At 34.4% G+C, this 19,867-nt stretch overlaps 1 protein-coding gene across 2 annotated transcripts; it reads left to right on the top strand.

Annotated features, from left to right (window-relative positions):
* The first annotated feature begins 3,842 nt into the window (after window positions 1–3,842).
* LOC106073691 (charged multivesicular body protein 3-like) lies at window positions 3,843–17,053 on the top strand. 2 transcript variants are annotated; one of them, XM_056012492.1, is made up of 7 exons: window positions 3,843–4,202; window positions 4,316–4,375; window positions 7,291–7,351; window positions 7,472–7,651; window positions 8,045–8,166; window positions 10,130–10,241; window positions 13,791–17,053. In XM_056012492.1, exons 2-7 carry the CDS (start codon window positions 4,331–4,333, stop codon window positions 13,970–13,972), a joined length of 702 nt encoding a protein of 233 aa, XP_055868467.1. In that variant the 5' UTR covers window positions 3,843–4,202; window positions 4,316–4,330; the 3' UTR covers window positions 13,973–17,053. The 2 variants fall into 2 exon arrangements, with proteins under 2 accessions (XP_055868467.1, XP_013089772.1); XM_013234318.2 differs by having other exon boundaries at window positions 3,843–4,375.
* Window positions 17,054–19,867: the final 2,814 nt, after the last annotated feature.

Consider the following 19,867-nt stretch of genomic DNA (forward strand, 5'->3'; position numbering starts at 1 on the left):
TTTCCTTAAGTTTAACTTGAAATAAACTTGAACAAACTTCTTTTAAAAACAAAACTGAATTTAGTTTCTAATAAATAGCTTTTAACTTCATATACAAATACATGTAAAAACACACATTTTGAACAATTGAAACAAAATATAAATCTATAAATCACTTTTAAAAAATATGCATCTTTTTGTCTTGTTCTTCCTTTTCAACACTCCCAATCATTGACTTGAACTATGACAGACCACTTCATGGTTTCATCATAATAAAAAAAATCCTACTCAACCAAAAACATACGCTCTGTTACTTATGGTTACACCACTAGCGAGCAAGGCTAATGGACATCAGTACTGGAGAGGAAAAAAATGACAATAGTCAAAAGTTTTAAAATACCTCGAAGCTATAGTTTGAAAAGAAAGAATAAAATCTGAACCATTGGCCAAACTTGCTGTTGCGAAGCTCGAGACTAATGAAAAGACAGAGGAATAGCCCTCGGCTCTTTGGTCATGGTGACATTCTTGTATGCTTTCAAATCTAAGACGCTAATTGAAGAATTCTAGCCATTAAGGAACTGATCGAGGTGCTATACCTCTAGAATAATCCTAGGTATCACCTAAAAAGTCCGCACCGCAAATGAGGAAATTCGAATCAGTACCATAATAGAAATTGGGCTCGTGGATGGCCTACTGACCAGTCAAGTTAAACTAAAACGGTACGGCTATATCACGACGTCCTTGGGACACCCAAAGTCCTTCCTACAGGGAACAGTACCATGGAAAAGAAGTAGAGGCAGACAGAGAAAGCGATGGGAAAACAATATCAAAGGATAGATGTCGGGCCTGGCATTGAAAGATATTCTAAGCAAGGCAAAAGACAAACATAAATGGAAAAAGACGGTCAAGAGATCATGTGTGGTGCCCCAACGGTCCAGCAGACTGGGGTGGAGGGAGATAAATCTTTTTCTCTGTAGAAACGTCTTCATTGTGTCTTTTCAGATAAAAAACATAACACCAGCACGCCGATCTTTAGATGACCAGTCATTGTCAAAGATGACGAGTGAAAGATGAGCAAGTTAATCTCCACATTGTTCCTCATTAAAGCACTGTCGTGCTGATAGGGAGCTTTCCATGGGGAGAAGTCTCAAGTAATGACAACATTAACAGTTGATCTGGCCTCTTTGCAGAAATCTCTGTGTATTGTGCAAAATTAAATGAATAAAAAAAAACATTAAATAAAACTTTAAAGATTATTTTTATATGGACCTAGTAAGGAAGCTAAAAAAAAAAACAAATATTATTTTTCTTTTTTTTTTCATAATCATATGAAAACAATGTAAAAGTATGTTTAAGGCTTTGTTTACACTAATTTGTAGGCGGTTCCCGCAAGACAGACAGACTAATTGTTTGTGTTTCAAATACACTTAATTTTCGACACTATTTACCAGTTCTGAGACTAACCTAGTTTGAAGAAATAAAATTAAAAAGCTCTAATAACCATGTCACATTATAATGCAAATATCTATTCTGATTATTCTGATACAAATTATTTAAAAAAAAAGACTTGTAGGTCATATATAGGCTCAAATTTGGTTTGATTTGTAAAGAAACGTTTATTCCAAAGTGAACATGAGTGTGTTCTATCCTAAATCTGTAGCAGGATAACACGACATGACGGCGGGAAGAGTTCAAATCCCAAAAAGCCTGTGGAGTCTGGGAGCGCATGAGGCCCTGACCGCACTTTGCCGTGGTGGAGGCTGTCCAGGCCTGAGCAAGCTATTATAGCACAGTGTAGGACAGGCCATTGTCCTGTTGGGTCATATTTCTCACGGCTATGGCCAAATTTCGATTCACGGTGCCCCCGCTTCGGGGAAGAAGAAAAAAACGTGCCTCATATTCCGTTTGACTGCCCCAGCTGATCAACGTCTCGACAGGCATGGGAAACCAAAACTTCTCGACCTGTATGGCTACATTTATGCACTACGCAAGACAGCAGGGTTTCTGTCCAGGGCTTTTGCAAGAGAGGATTTGAGCCTCTCAAGCTCTTACTCAAATGTAATTTGATGATGATGATGATGATGATGATCATGCTCTCTCCAGTGTACCTTGAAGAATAGCTTTTGATAGAGAGTTATGTCTTACAATATGACCGAACCAGCTCAGTCTTTGTCTATTCACAATATCTAGGAGTTCTTCTTTTTGCCAGCCTAAGTATTGACTTGTAAAAGTAAAAAGTCATTTCTCTTCTTTTCCTGGTATCTGATACCCAGCATTTTTCAGTAGCATTTCCTCTCAAAAGCTTGGATTCTTCTTTCAGCCTCGGAGTTCAGTATCCAACTTTCACAACCAAATGACAGTATGAAGACCACTAGCGAGGAGTACAGTTTTAATTTTACTGGGAAGCATATGTTAGGCCTACTCCTCTATGCTTTCCACAGTTTGCTAATGGCAGCAGATGCCAAGCTTTAACGGTGCTTAATTATCTGTTTTATTGATAATACATCTCTTAAAATTGTTATGTATTTAAATGAGTCAATTTCTTCTAATGTTTGACCATTCAACATTATGCAACATCTTATACTATCTCCACCACCACAAATTAGTATTTTGCTATTTTCTGCACTGATCTCCATGCCAAATGCTCTAGATCAGCGTCCTAAATAACTGATTTGGTTGTGTGATAGCTTCCGAACCGAGGGGTACCGGATCGAATCTCGTTGAAGACTGGGATTTTGAACTACGTAATTTTTAGGACGCCCCTGAATCCACCAAACTATAAATGGGTTCCCGACTTTAGTTGGGGGAATTATATAGACGGTTGGTTGTTGTGCTGGCCAATTTGCACCCTCGTCAACCGTCGGCCATAGAAGCAGGTGACCTTTTTTTTTTATCTGCCCTATAGCTAGCAGGGGGTATTTTACTTTTATAACTTATTTATTTGCTAAATTTAACAAAACTTATTTTAAAAAATACATGGTGACCAATTATATATAAGTTAAGGTATTAAGTTAAATTTCATCAAAACTAAAAGCATAAAATATCTTCGTTTGTTGCAAAACTTCTTCTGAACAAATAAAACATGGGAAGAGGAGAATGTCCTCAGTTTCCAAATCTTTCTAAATTTCAAAATAGAGAAGAAGACCTCTCAACGATTTGAAAACAATATTCACTTGGATGTATACCAGACTTTGTTTCTCTTTTTCGCATTGGCTAACACATATGAGTTCATATTAATATTATTAATACATTATTGCAGTAGCAGCTTAATTGAAATATCCAGAAATAAATAACTTAAACCAACAAGGATACAAGGATATATAGGCCTAGCACAAATTCTGCAAACAAGTAGTCTAAGGATTAACTGCATTACCGTCTTTCTATTTGGTAGAACCTACCGTGTATATACTGTTTTTTAATTACGTAAAAAAAAAGACCAGAAATTAGATTACATCTAGTGCTCATGATGGGAATTTGCGATTAAAACTCACAAACATTTTTTGAGCCAGACATAAAGATCTAAATATTAAGCCTTATCAAATCTCATGTTCATCAAAAAAAATATTTTTTTTTATAACAAGATTATAATATCAATATACGTTTTCAACATAGAGCTTTTTTATTTTTAAATTGTACATTTATGTAGCCTTTTCAGTTCGGGGTCGGTAAGAAGTTTTGACTATAAAAGGGGTCCACAAGTGAAAAATTCTGGGAACCACTGATCTAGAAAACAAAAAATAGATGTATATATAGGCCAGTGTTCAATAGTGTCATTCATACATATCTCTGTAATATAGGTCATACATTTCTTCAGTGTCAGAAGTTTATAATAAAGATTTGTCAACAATATTCTGACTCACTAGTGGTCTTTAGATCTAGAATCTAGATTCTAGACCCAGATCTAGACAAAGTATTAGTACTAGGAAATGCCCACTAAATAGAGACTGGGATATATTCTGTCTAGATCTAGATACTATTTAATTGTATCTTTAATAATCTAATAACAAAGTTTACCAAAAACTTTACTAGATCGAGTACTATTAATACATACTACTAGGCTAGTTTAACTAGGACTAGATCTATCTTTATCTAGAATCTAGATCTAGAATAAAAAATAATCTAGATTTAGATTTTAGATCATCTACTCTACTCAGTTCACTCAGTGACTCACAATTTATATTTAATATTACACTGGACTACTGTATTTAATTTCAACTTTTCAAGTATTTTTTTTTTACCTTATTAGATCTAGATCTAGGCTCTATATCTAAAAATCTAGACTAAATTACTAAAATCTACATAAATCCAACTCAGAGACTCTAGTCTAGAGTTACAGTCTAGTAGCAATCAAATGGGTCTATTTGGCAAAACACAACAGACTTCACCTAAGGAACTGGTATGTGTAAATTGTAGTATGAATTATGTTAGACATTTTTATTAATTTGGTGAACTTGAAGCAGACCCTCTTCTTAAATAGGCCGTTCAGTCCGCCTGAAAAATCGTCCGTATTTTTTTTGTCCCACTTCACCGCGAAACGAGGTTAGGGTATCCCATTTTCTTTTTAAAAGCCTCTTGTAAATATAAGTCGTATATAGTCATGTGATACACCGTTGTACGCAGAAATGGATGACGTTTCCATTACTGTTTGAAATATTAAGATAGCTTAAGTGTGTACGAAACTGTTGCAGGTTGAAGTTTTCTCTTTTTAATATCTTCGTATTCTGTTGACCCTTAAGAAAATTTCAAACATCGTTTTAAAGCTCATCACTTGCCGATTCTATGTGTGTAATTAGTTTTTTTGTAAGTATTGACAATTCCAGCGGCTTTTGATTGAAAGTAATTTTTTATTTTGGTCCAATCAAATCACTCGCGCAGCCCTCTTTTTTTTCCCCTACGCGTCATTCGCGATGTCAAAAGTAGGTCACGTGACTGGGCCCAGCCAATCACCTTGTGCTTACCGGCTGTATAAATGGGTCAAATGAATGAATGCCATGTCAGCTGAACGTATTTTCTCACTTAAAATATTATTTCATAATGTTAATTAAAAGTTAAATAACATTAAAAAATCACAGGAATATTAATTTTAATGTATCTTAAAATATATATTTAAAAGCTAAATAATAATTAGATCTATATAGATTAAAAAAATAATTCAAAGTGACAATGTAAGACAAGACAACCAAAAGTGGGACAAACAAATAAATAAAATACAAAGGCAAAGAAGAGGTCAAAATAATTAACTAAAAAATTTATAACTTTTGAACTAATTATCCGATTTTCAAAATTCTTTTTGTGTCATTTATATCTCAAAATTATCCATCTAGCTATAGTGGTTTCATTGCATATAAGTAAATAACTATTTTATCACTGAACCCCCTATCTTAAATAAATAGACAATAAAAATAGCTGTGTTGCCTATGTATTACAACTAATAGTTAAGATTTTATTTAAAAATAAATTGGGTCAATCCATTCCTCTATACTGAAGGCAGCTTTTGTCCTTCCTCCTTTTCATTGAACGTTTCATATGTAATAATTGTCATGTAACCAGGTATATATATATATATGTTCTTTTAAAATGATTAAGATTGTATTTTAAACGAAGTAGATTCAATTCTGCAATTATATATTTATAGTATATGGCCTCCGACCGTCATAAAGGGATTATGGACCATCTGAAGAATGAGTTTAATATGTATTCATGAGCATTATTTTATAACTATGGTTGGAACACAACAGTTCCCCCCTCCAATATAGCTGATGCATCCAAAGGAATGGTAAATGTTGATTGATACATTTTGGGATCAGTGGAGTAGCAGGCAGAGCCAGGGTGTAGCACTGAGTACTGCAAACTGCCTAAGGGTCTCCGGCTTCTGATGTTTACCCATGGTTGACTCTCAAAGCCTTTCCCATGTAAGGAGTGTGGGACTATTTTATGGAATGGTCAACAAATTATCAGGATCCTCAGACATAACAAATGCTTCTAGAAAGGAAGACGTCTTGGGTGTCATTGCAAATATAGGAAAGGTGGAAATATCAAAGTTAAGGATATTTCTTAAATGGTTGCTAATAAGACAACATAGATATATAGATACATAGGCCTATATATATTTATATATATATAGGCCTATATATATCATTTATAGTTTATTTATATGTATGGCTATATCAACTATTTGTTGAAACAGACAGAAATAAATCTATATAGATCTATAAATTAAATATTAAAATTTAATAAACATGACATTTTCAAGTGTATGTATTCTCTCTCTCTTATAATTCCCATACTTGGGCCTTCTTCTTGTTTTCATAATTTGTATGTTTGTTTTGTTACCCCTTAACCCCCTTTCCCCCACACACACACATCCTTCCCATAGACACTTATAATTCTTTACATGGTTCTTTCTCATGCCACTCACTGCCTGTTTGATAGGTTTGAACACTACACATACTTTGTGTATGCCTCACTCTCCTCGCCACAAGTTCACCTTGCGTGATCACCGGAAGTGAGCATGGTCTCTGTCTTCAAATTAGCAGCCCGCACTTTTTTCTTTCATTCAAAAATTATGTACTCTAAATATCTCAATCTAGGTCATATTTACTCATTGAACTAATCATAGATTTATTAATCCCAATAATTTTTTTTATTGCAATATTGCCCTGTTAGGTGAACAAGAATTGGTCGAATTCATTATTATTTGCTGAACACCTCCTTTTTTTGTTTCTGCTAACAGTATAAGTGTGATTGGAATGTCTTTCCCTAGATGAATGGATGCTTATTTTGATATGCTCATAAGCATATGATTAAACAGGCTCATAATCTAGTCCTCATCCCTTATATGGATGTGAGTTGTCGGGGTGGGGGTAAAAATAAAAGCATTACATGCATAAGTTCTCCTTTAAGACCTTGGGATCTATTGGGTAGATGATGTTAAGGTCATCTGTTTCTTTGGCCAACGGTTAATGAGCAGGGTGTCATGTGGCCAGCATAAGGACAAACTGCTTTTACTTTCCCCAACTAAAGTCAGGTACCCATTAGAGTTTGGTGAACTCAGGGGCGGCCAAAAATCCTGATATTCAAAATCCCAGTCTTCATCGAGATTTGAACCCAGGACCCCAGGTTTGGAAGCCAAGTGCTTAACCACTTAGCCCCCCCCCCAGAATCTTAAAAACTGTCATCTGCTTTGGAGAAATGGAACAAAAATACATTGAATTGAATAATTCTGAACTTACTTTTTGTTAATGTTTTTGAACTCTTAACTTACTTTTTAATTATGTTTTTAAACTTATAACATCATTCATTTTGTAATAGGTAAATGAATGGACTCACAAATTACGAAAAGAAGGCTATAATATTGAGAGACAGATACGAGGTTTGATGTTATTCTATAAGTTTCAATTATAACTAGCAAATATTAATCTTAATTAATTAAATTGATTTTATTGAACTAATGGATGTGACAACAAACATTTGTTCATGTACAAATAAAAAGGTATTCAGCGTGAGGAAGAGAAAACAAAAAGAATGGTCAAAGAAGCTGCTAAAAAGGGGGACAGAGATTCCTGTAGGATTCTGGCTAAAGAAATAGTAAAGGCTGATAAACAAATCAATAAGCTGTATGCATCCAAAGCTCACTTGAATTCTGTACAAATGAGTATGAAGCACCAATTAGGTAAGAGTTACAATATAGCTTGACATTATTGTAAGTGTGTGCAAAAATCTTTTTGTTACTTTATGCTCAGTATGTTAAAGACACTAGTTACAGTTCAAAGAATTATAAGCTAGCATTAGAATCAGCCACATTATTCCTTCTAGTCATCGTTGGATGATAGGTCTATTTGTAATATGTGTGAATGCAACAGTTCTTTTCATATTTTAAATCTTTGTTTTTAGATTTGCTTTCATCAAGACCTTTTTCTCTATTGCCATTTTGCCCTCACCCGAATTTAAAATTAATAATATTTATTTAGAGAGTTTTTATTTGTTTTTAATTGACTAATAAAACCTTATGTTATAGTTAAAAGTAACAACACTTAATTGCATACACTTCTGTACTCCTCCACAGCTACACTGAGAGTAGCTGGTGCTTTAGGGAAAAGTACTGAAGTGATGCAAAGTATGCAGCAGCTGATTAAAGTGCCAGAAATTCAAGCCACAATGAGAGAAATGTCAAAGGAAATGATGAAGGTATAAACAATTTTTTAAAATTAATATTTAATGATCATATAAAGAATTATTCTGATAGAAATAATTGTTAGACAATCAAACATTCAGATAAAAAAAAAGTAAAAATAAAGTTCCCTATCAAAACTTATGATCTATGGGGCAGATGATGTAATGGTCAGCTGTTTCTATGGCTCACTGTTAACAAGGGTGTCATGTGGCTAGCACAACAACCTTCAATGAAGTCCAGTAGCAATCAGTGCTGATGGCGGCGTTATCCCATTGATCGTTAGAAAGGCTTTTGTCAATCAAACAGGTCTTTGACATGGGGCTCTTCACCCCTGTCCTGTCTGAGGGCTCCCAGTAGTAGCAGCTATAGACTGGGCAAGTAAAGAGACTGTAGTACGTACACGGCGCACCGCTCCCAGTTCTGGGTCCACTCGTTATAAGTGGCAGAGGGCAGCGCTAACCATGGGGAGCTTATCTCATATTTCTTTACCGACACTGTTCCGTGCAGGGACCGCTACTCCAGCTAATGGGACACTGATCACAGCCCCCTTTGTGGATTGGTGTGGCAGAATTGTTGGACTGGGGTGCTAGCTATTTGTTCCATCCCCGCCCCGAGTGAGATACAAATTTAAAAAAAGCTCACTCAAGGTATCCTGCTGAGGCCTTGTTCGCTACCAGTACTTAGCCTATTTAGCTCTACTAATAGACATTTCCACGGAGGCACAACACTGAGGCGATGGGAGCTGGACTCCTCCAAGCACAACAACCAACCACCTTTACTTTTAACTTAAGTCTGGCACACACTAGAGGCGCCCTTAAAATCCTGAAAATAAAAATCAGTATTTGAACCCCTAAGCCAAGCTCTTACCATTCAGCCACAGTGCCTCAAAAAATACAGATACTTTCAAGCAAATAATCAAACCAATAGACCTACTAAAATTGCTGATGCACACAAAAGAATAGAATTGTATGCTTTAAACCAGTGATGCCCAAAATACAGCCCCAGGGCCAAATCCGGCCCTGAACATGGTTTTATCCGGCCTGCCGAAACTGGTACAAAATGTAGAAAATATGATGTCATTCTTGGTTTGAGACGTGAATAAAAAGATAGTTAAACTACACCTGGAGATTGGAGGTTCCATGGGAATATTTGCCAAAAAGAGATAAGAAAAAGAGTTGTTGGTAAAACTATCTATAATGTTGCTCACATTTTAAGTAGAGAAATGAATCCAGTTTCCGACATGTAGAAAAAAAGAGGATAAACTTCCAATTACCAATTAATTAATTAAGTACTAGATCCAAAGTTTCTAATAAAATTGTTCCAGGTTGATTTTTTATTTTTTTTTCACATTTTTGGTTATGTGGCCTGCGACATGAGTGTCGGAAATTAAAATAGCCCGCAGGTTGAATTTGGTGGGGCATCACTGCTTTAAACAATCTATTGTAGGCCTACAGGCCTGTTCAGTACAGTTTTTGCTGATATGATGTCATTTCCTCCAGTCTCTACTTAGAATACTAAAAATATTGCAGACAATTCCTATTGACATTTAGACATTGCTAGAGTTATCTGGAAAATAACAGCATGAAAGAAGAGGTATGGCAGGGTATGTTGGTGTATTCATTTCGTTTGATACATCTAGACCTAGTGAAACTTTTACATTGAATATTGTAGTTCAGAGATACAGTTGTAATTTTTAACTTAATTCTATTTATTCCTTAGTGTGAACAAAGAATCCACTAGATTCTGTAACAGTAATGTGAAATCTACACAATACACTGCACATACAAATGTTATTAATTATATCTTTAAATTAAGTGATCATACAGTGCTAAATACTGAAAACTTTATCTACACAGTAAAGGATTGAAAAATATAAAACCAAATTGTAATGTAATATAAAAACATAAGTGCAGGTTATTTTCTCTAGTTAAAACATTTAAATTTAGCTGGATCTTAAATTATGGCGTCCCTCCATAGGCTGGTATTATTGAAGAAATGATGGATGATGCCATGGAGACCCTAGATGATGAGGACTTGGAAGATGAAGCAGATGAGGAAGTAGATAGAGTCTTGTATGAAATTACAGCAGGTAAGGATTTTCTATTTCTAAAGCAAATAAGTTTTTTACAATTCACAGAGCATAAGAAAGATGAAATGAGAATCAAAACGTTCGATGTATGGGGACTAGTAATTAAATTGTTCAAAGAGGTTCAGATAAAAACAGAAGGCTGTTAATTGTTGAAAATTCTGTCGATCTTCAAGGGATATTTTCGAGGACAATAATGGGTTATCTAATTTATTAAGTAATGTGCATTTCTGTTGCCAACATAATGATAACAGGTTTGCATTTCATTCACTGTCATCTACTGTCACAATGCATGACTGAAGAATCTGATTTTTTTTCTTAGGTGAAACTTATAATGCTATTAAAGTAAGATTTAATTGTAGGCCATAAGTTTAGAATAAATATTAAAAAATTACAATTACTGTTGTCAGGTGACTAATCAAGGATACAAATCTTATGCATGACAATTAATACTTTTTTTTTTGTATTGTTTTCTTGCATTTGAAACCATTAAAAAAAACAACTGTCTATATCCTTATTTCACACATAACTCATTCCACATTAAAATAAACTAGTTGTACATTGTATTTGTGTCTAAAAGATAATACAGCATTATAATAATAATATAATAGCAATAATATTAGATCTATTTAACACTATATATCCATTAAAAACTGACTGTGAAATTACAAAAATCAATCATTTTTTTACATTTTATTTGTCTTGTAACTTGAATTCGACTGTGGCTTATTGTATTTTAATGTTTTGAGTTTTTAATTTTAATATTCAAGTTATAGCTGTCTTCACAATTCTGCTGGTTCTTATTGATACATTGAAGAAACGCAGTGCCAAAATTAATTCAATTAAGAGTAAAATTCAATTCAAACTTAATCCAGGCCAGAATACTTTGTCACTTGCCCTTCTCATCATAGAATCATACCGTAAATGTGCTTAGTGTAATTTGATCTCAACTTATTTTCTTAATGGTCTTGGGTTAATTATTTACTCCCCTTTCATCAGAAGGCTATCCTCATACATCAGTACACCTGCCATGACCAAATACTGTCTTAAGTTCTGGTATAATATTGTTATAAAACTGGTGGTGGCACAGATGGGGGTAGTGGTGTGAGTGTAGTCAGCCGACGCAAATTGCCCCAGGCCAGCGCTAGACGAGCTGTCAACCGTGATGAGTTACGGCGGTCAGCCGGGACGAGTGTCAACACGACGGTTCGGGAAGGATCGACGTCATGAACAGAGCTCAGGAGCGTCACGAGAGTTGTAGTCATCTGACCACCTAGAAACGTCGAGCGGCGTTCTGTCCAGTTCGAGAAGACCAGTAGGGACCCTATATAAGAGCGGAGGTGTCGCAGTCAAGACGGTTGAGAAAAGGGGCTCAATACAGCACGGTTCACGAGAGAAGGTTCAGAAAAGGGTCGACTGCAGCACAGTTCAATGGTGTGGTTCTGTACGGAGCATTACGACGGTTCAGTGCGGAGTACTGTCAAGTACAGTTGAGACGACTTGCGTCTTGATCTTGGTCTGTGATCGAGTCCTAGTGTGTGAAGTCAGTCCTGAACTGTTGAACCCAGTGCAAGCCCGGAGCAAGATGGAGAGGCCAGTGCAAGAGTTGATACGGCGGAACGGTGTTATTGGAGAGATATTTGTACAGTGTACGTGTTGCCAATTGTACAGTATTGGAGCCCTGAGTTGTCAAGTTCTTTAAGTTGGTGGTGTATGGTGCAGTTTGCAGAGAGCCTGGATAGTGAGATTCGTAACAATATGATGCTTGTCTGGCAAAACTATTCAGTATATATTGTCTCAAAGCCTGCATCTCTCTGTTTTGACAACATTTTTAACTTTATTTAACATTATGTCTTGGAGGTCCAGTCCTACAGTGTATCAGGTGTCAGGAAGATCTTCCTGATCGGGCCATATATCTCTGCTTAGAGTGTCGGCTGTCACTGCCTCTGCCACCATGTTGAAATAAAGTAATGAATGGAAAAACAAACACTTTCAAAATAATAAACAACATTTTTTATTTAGCCATCTTGACTCCTACTGTGTCCCGTATGTATGAGCATAACTCTTCATACAGTACATCTAAATAATGGCGAATAATGCATAATAGTATGTGAATGGATGTAGGGGACATAACATTCCTTCAACAATTATGTTTTTCTTGACTCTTCTTTCAATCTTTCTTTGGACCATTGCATTTGTTTACAAAACCTTTGTTCAAGGTATTCTCAAGGTTTTGCTGACCAACACATATTCCTTACTTGACCTTACTAAACAAATACACCATGTGCAGTTTAGCACCTGAGATGAACTCCTATTGAAAAATCAGAGCAAGAAGGACTCAATCCTCCCATAGTGCTCTGGCAAGAAACTGGGCCATTCAACATTATGCCTCATAGCTACCATACAAGTCGAGTGACTGCTCAGACACGCCCCCCCCCCTTAGCTCTCCTAGCTGGGGACACTCATACAAGATATGCGACACTGTTTCGACGCTCTCTCCACAGTGATGGCATCTGGAGTTGTAGTTAGGCTGGAACCAGGCAAAGTATGCCCCAACAGTACAATGTTCCATCCTACACTGTGCAATGATTGCTTGTTCTAACCTCCTTAACCGACACCACGGATCATCGCTATCTGGGTGATGCATATGTTAACAGACACTACATGCTCTGTCGTATTCCTCCCAGGACTCTAATCACTTCTCATGAATGAGTGCTCGGATTTCTGCTGTTGCTTGTAAAAACGTGCTTGGTGCTCAGAGGTGTGTGACTGCCAAAGCTCCCTCTCGTGCAAGGGTATCTGCCGTTTCATTGCCCCTCTTGCCGCAATGTGAGGGCGCCAAATGCATAAAAATGATAGCTCCAATGGCTCGGTGGATGTTATCTGCAGCGCCTACTACCTCTTCTATTATGGGCGGCCTTCCCCCACCGCCACCCATAGCTAGGAGACTGGAGTGAGAGTCGATGACTAGCACCATAGTTGTAGCGCTAGTTTCATTTTGGGTCATTTGGGCTCTAATAGCCTTGAATACCCGAGTTATCCCTGTTAATTCAGAGCGTCCATGAAGCATACAGCGAAGCCGCATGGACCAGAGAGCCGATCTGGTTCTTGCTGGTCTGGGTAGACTATAATGGCCCCATACCCAGATCTATCAGGGTCCCTCAATTCCGACCCATCGGTATAACAAAAAATGGCATCTGATGGGTAGGACTTTTAGTGTAGCTGATGCCAAATTTTGGAGTATGGCAGGTGTTAATCACCTCTTGGTGGCTCCCCTCCTGCCCTATAAGGGACAGGTTAATTTGTGGGGTTGGCAATCTCCTCAAGGAGGGCAAGTGCTTATCCTTCTAATGGGAATTCTATCAGTGGAGAGCCCAGCTGTTTTAGACAAATTGGCCGCAATGTGTAGGAACAAATGCATTGACACCAACATTAAACTTTTGAGTTTACTTTTTCATGCAGTATCCTGTAGCCTTGTTTGGAATCACTTACCTGTTTCCTTTTTCCTATTATATATTATTGCATTAAATGTACCTCATTTTTTAAATACAGGTGAACTGGGTAAAGCTCCAGCTGCTGTGGAGGACTCCCTACCAGAAACAGAAGGTGCCAGAGCCCCAGCTGCAAGAGCTGGTCCCTCTCGTGTGGCTGCTGCAGCTGTTGCTCTGGAAGAGGATGATGATGATGGTGACATTGATGACATGAAAGCACGGTTAGAAGCACTGAGGAGTTGAATATCTTTGTTCTCAAGTATAATTTATTGAAATATATACATATACAAAGGCTACAACAGCCAAAAATAAAATAAAACTTAAATTAAAAAATATGCTAATTACCTTTATGTGCACAATACAGAGTAGACCTTTCAAATGAATATATTTAAGAATTTAACTTTACTAAATAACTTATTACTTTGTATTTAAATTAGTTTAAAGTGCAGAGGCATATTGCTCCATTTTTAAACCAAAATTATACCATGTGAAACCAATTTTTTTTATTAAACCCATAAACCTGAAGATGACTTAATTCCTATTACAGTTATTTAACAATATACATTTGAATAAGTTATATATTTAAACAAACTAACTATCTTGTTTGAAGGCACATGCATTGATTCCACAGACTTACTAAAGCTAACATTTTTTCCTGGATAAAAGATTTGTTTAGAATAGAGTGTAAATAATCGTGGGTCATTCAACATGATGTAAAAGTATTTATAGCAAATGTTCACATGTATGGATAGAAAATTAATTGTATCAATGAAGATTTTTACTTATTCACTATTAAATATTCATTGATAATTAAGATTATTATAATTATTATATTTGCTTATACCATATTGTGGTGGCCTCAAAAATGTTTTTCTTTTAGCATAGTATAAGAGTAGAAAAGTAGTCATAACTCTTATGTAAGAAACTTGTATATATCTGTATATTTTACTATTTTATTTTCACTCATATTTCTTTATGTTTTACTATTTTATTTTCACTTATATATCTTTTTGTTTTACTATTTTATTTTCACTCTAGAATTAAATTTATTACATAAGTATTAGGTTTGTGTAATAATCTATACAGTATACTTTTTGTCATTATAAGCATTTTTCTCTCTATGAATTAAAATTAACATTTTATTATTTAGTTTATTTGTTTGCTTTGTGACACATTGTTTTGTTTCTCTATTTGTTAAAGAATATGCTGATATAATTATTATTATGTTATATATTCCATTGCTCATTTTAAACTTTTCAATTTCTGTTCTAAATACAAAATTGCTGTTTTTTATTCAAATCATTTTGATGAAATGTTTCTTTGTTTTTTCGTTAAAACAAATATCTGTTCATGATCATTTTTAAGATTTTTTTTTTTAACCTGTAGAAAAATAATCTTTATTAATTTTTTTTTTTTTAAAGAAGTTCAAAGAGAAACATTTACATTAAACATTAAACAAACAAGTTAGCACATCTAATCATTTAGCTTTAGGTTAGCTTTTATTATTTATATATCATTTGTCAATCTTGTTTCCATTTATTATTTATGCTGTAATATATTTGTAAACTTATGCCCAAATTATTGTGAAATATTTGTTTGTTTTTTTTCTTGTCAAAATTTCAGTGTCTAGTTGAAAAACCCAAAATAATTATCTAGTTTGTCCAATAATTTTATTAATTATTTTTGAGTTTTTGTTTTGCTTTGTATTTACATATTACATATAAATTTATATATACATTTAAAAAAAACAACTTCAAATTTCATAGACCTAAATCCAATTATTATTCTGATTATTTATTTTAAAATTTATGTTCATATAAAACTCTTTTTAAAAAAGTAAAAATATAAAAACATTTGTGGAAAAATTATTTTGAAAATTTTATGAAAATAGTGTAGATATTACAGCCTTTGCAAGAAAGAAAGTTTAGAAATGTCAAGGAACTCCTTGTGGGTCTTTCACTTTTAGCTACTTATGCTAATAGTTTTGTTTCCTATTGCTATAAAAAAAAAAAAGGTTGTCTTTTACTTTGTTGAATAAATGTTTAAAATTTGTTGTGCTTATGATTTAATATATTGGCTCTCTTTGTACTGGGTATATGTTTATATTTCCAATTATTATAAGTGAGCTGTTTTTATTTCATCTCATTTATATAGAATTTAAACTCAGTATATTTTAGGCCTACTCTCAGTTAATTAAACCACCATTTATAATCATGCTCCCTCAAAGTGTATATGTAAATATGTTTTATAAATATCAATCTTCATCTACACTTAAATAACATAAGAAAAAATGTTTTAAAGTCTCTTTTTAATTTTTATTTCAGAATAAACAAATAAACAAAATTTTGTTAAAATTACAGGGTTATTGTGGTACACTTTTTTTTAAAGTTAATCCAAAACAATCCATTTGAATTGTATGAAACGTATATTTAAAATTGTTTTAATTGATCTTTGGCAATGACAGTTGTTTCCAGTTTTATATTCTCTTTGGAAGGATATTGTTATGATACCATCCCTTTTTCAGAGGTGTAATGTGGAAGATAGACTAGGCATTTTTACACTTAGATTTGTCTCAATAAATCTTAACTTTTAGATCAACAGCATTGTTTTCAGAGATCTTTGACATCAGTCAGTTCACCCATGAGAAAGCATTATTAAGATGATGTCTTTATTCAAATATTTAAACTAACAAAAGCTTAAATGGTGTTTTCTTTTGCAAAGGAATGTTTTCTTTTTCAGCTCCTGGATGGTTAAATATGTATAGATAAATATCTTTCTAAAATGCCATTATAATTTAAGAATAGTAAAGAATGGCATGTCCAGTGCATTGACTAGCTAAGTTTTCAGTTCTTAACATTCATGAAAACAATATGTGGATTTCAAGTTTGGTTCAATTAGTGACATTTCTAAAAGAAAGTTTGATTGTCAGACTTGTAAAAAAAAATTTTTTCTCAGGGACCATGGATAAGCATGGTTCAGCTTATAGTCAGTTAAAAACCACATAGATTAATGAAATTCAAAAGTTTACTAGATTGAAAGTTTTAGAATAGTCTTTGACCATATTATGTCTCCCCAGAGCACAAAAAAACAAATAAATGAATAATTTGTGAATGTTTGAAGGGGTATAATCAAATTTGATGTTTTAAAAATGCAACAGCATTATTTAAGAAACATTTAATACATATAATTAGTTAACTTCTAATATATATATAATTTGTTAATTGAAAACATCCTAAAAATGTGTACTCTGCCATGTAAATATTTAGATTTGACTTTATGAAATTGTTGATCTAATAAAATATACTTGTATGCTGTACACTTTTCTATGAAGAATGAAGCCATTTTTTAATGGTATTTTTCATGTGTGTCTAGATTGTGTATATAAATAGTTCAAGGAACTTCTATGGACAGTTTTAGTTTAAAAACAAAAATTAGTCAACTCCTTTCAATGAGAAAATTAAGGAAAAAGGAGGGGGGGGGGGAATAATTGTGTGTAAGTTATTAGCATCTCATGCTATTTAATTTTTGAATGATGTAATAGATCATAAAGACACTGACTCTGCAGAATATTTGTTTTAAATAGAATTTGACTTTTGTTTGTATCGAAAAGAGGGGGGGGGTGCCAAATAACCTCTTTTTGGGGAATGTTTGGAAACAAATGCTATAGCAAGAAATCTTAAATTTTGTGTATTAATAGGCACATTTGCTTCACTTAGAATGTCAGAGAAATTTATAAGCTGACAGCTTTTCAAATTTTATTACCAATAAAAATATCTCTATTTTTTTCCTTTCCCAAGAACATTTTCAGACATTTGCTACTGTCGTCATGTCCTAAGATAATACTAGAATGAGAAAAGTTTCTTAACAAGATATGTATATTTATTTGTTAAAATCTTTTATTTAGCTGATATGACATTTAGAGGTAGAAACAAGCTCAATAATTCATTTGGATTTTGTTAAAAATATTTGATCTACTTATAGACATGAGACTAATATTCCCTTAAAAGTCATCAATATAAATAAAAAAGAACACATTTTAATTTGATTGAAACTTTGCTTTAATGGACTAAGGGAGGGAGGGGGAGTCTGGGAGAAGGTTTCTGTGCAGCTCCATTTGGGATGCTTAGCCATCAAATAATATTCGTATTTATATTATTAATAAATATTGATTATATAATTTAGAAAGTTTATCCAAATATTTTTTTTTAAAATCAAATAAAAAAAAAAACAGTATCAATCAAAACTTCTAAAGATTTTTGTTTTCTATAACTTTTAAAATAGCTATGATATAAAGTCTTCAAAGGGAATCAACAATTTCAGTCATTTTGCAGTAAACAGTTCAGATAGTGTAAAATGTGAATATGAAAATATAATAGAATACAACTATTAATAAGCTAAATTGAATAATTTCAATATATATCATATTTATTTGTATTCCAAAAACACACTTGAAAAACAAGCTTTTCATACTTCCACACATGTCAGATTTACAACACACAAAATATAAAAATCCTTTAAAAAAAAATCAAAGCTTATGTACGGAAAAGAACTCTGCAATTACAACTATAGCTCAAAAATGTAAATTTTATTTCCCGTATTTGATATCAAAATAATTTAAACAAATATAAATAACCAATAAATAATTGAGTAATGAGATAATTTTGTTTAAATTGTTTTCTAGGTACAATAAATAATTGGTTAAAGTTTCAACTTGATCTGAGAATGGGTGTGGGAGAAATATTATGTTCACTTATCTGAAGGAACAAAGTCCTATATATTTAGCTGTATCGTGAATACTGAAGGATTAATTTACCCTTGATGGTATCAAAAAAATTACTAGTAATTAATTCAGTAATTGGTACATTTTTTGATTCATGTTTTTTTAAGCCATGAATAATTGTGCAAAGCAAGTGAGAAAACTAAACTCATTCCCCTTGCGCTGCCTCCGAAGGATCTTGAAAATCACATGGCAAGAGAGAGTGTGTAATACTGAGATCCTTGCCCGAACAGTCCTTCCCAGCATCTTTACAGTCCTCATGCAACGCCGCCTACGCTGGCTCGGACATGTTCGCCGGATGGAGGACAATCGCATCCCCAAAATCATTCTCTACGGACAACTCTCGTCTGGCTCAAGTAAAACTGGTCGCCCCCACCTCCGTTACGTGGATGTAATAAAACGGGATTTAAAATCAGTGAACATTGATACTGACCATTGGGAAGACATAACCTTAGACCGCACTAGTTGGAGAGAGACTGTGACCAAGAAAGCTATAGACAGCGAGAAAACATGGGCCTCATCTCTTGGAGAAAAGCGTACCATGCGAAAAATGGCCAGCTCCTCTACCACCAAAGCGAAAGCCGCCTTGAACTGTAATATATGTGAACGGGAATATCTCTCCAAAATAGGGCTCCACAGGCGTCCACAGCCACATGAAAAAGTGTTCCAGATGAACCATAGTCATTCTACGACTGAAGGAGGCCAATGAGAAGCCAATTGTGCAAAGTTTCAACTTGATCCGAGAATGGGTGTGGGAGAAATAACATGTAGGCCTACAAACTTTTTACCACACAAACTGAGTTGATATAAGCTTTGTAAAAAATGACGCTCACGGTCAAATTGTATGCAGTGTCACATAGAAACTCCACCAGTGGCTTGTTTCCATACATTGGCAAAAAGTATATACATATAATAAGTTTGAGGTACTTTGTCTTGCTTGCAGCTTTAATTCGTTCTCCAGCACTGTATCGAAGAATCCTGCACTTAGTGTACTCAAGTTCTCAGTGTACTCATGTTCTCAGTGTACTCCTGTTCCCAGTGTATTCATGTTCCTTGTGTACACCTTCTCTCAGTGTACTCATGTTTCCTGTGTACTCCTGTTCCCAGTGTATTCATGTTCTCTGTGTACACCTTCTCTCAGTGTACTCATGTTTCCTGTGTACTCCTGTTCCCAGTGTATTCATGTTCTCTGTGTACACCTTCTCTCAGTTTACTCATGTTTCCTGTGTACTCCTGTTCCCAGTGTATTCATGTTCTCTGTGTACCCCTGCTCTCCGTGTGCTCATGATCCCAGTGTACCCCTGCTGTCAGTGTACTGAAGTTCTCATGCAGTGTACCCATGCACTCAGTGTACTCATGTT

Source organism: Biomphalaria glabrata, chromosome 1 (assembly GCF_947242115.1).
Source record: "Biomphalaria glabrata chromosome 1, xgBioGlab47.1, whole genome shotgun sequence".
Lineage (NCBI taxonomy): Eukaryota > Metazoa > Mollusca > Gastropoda > Planorbidae > Biomphalaria > Biomphalaria glabrata.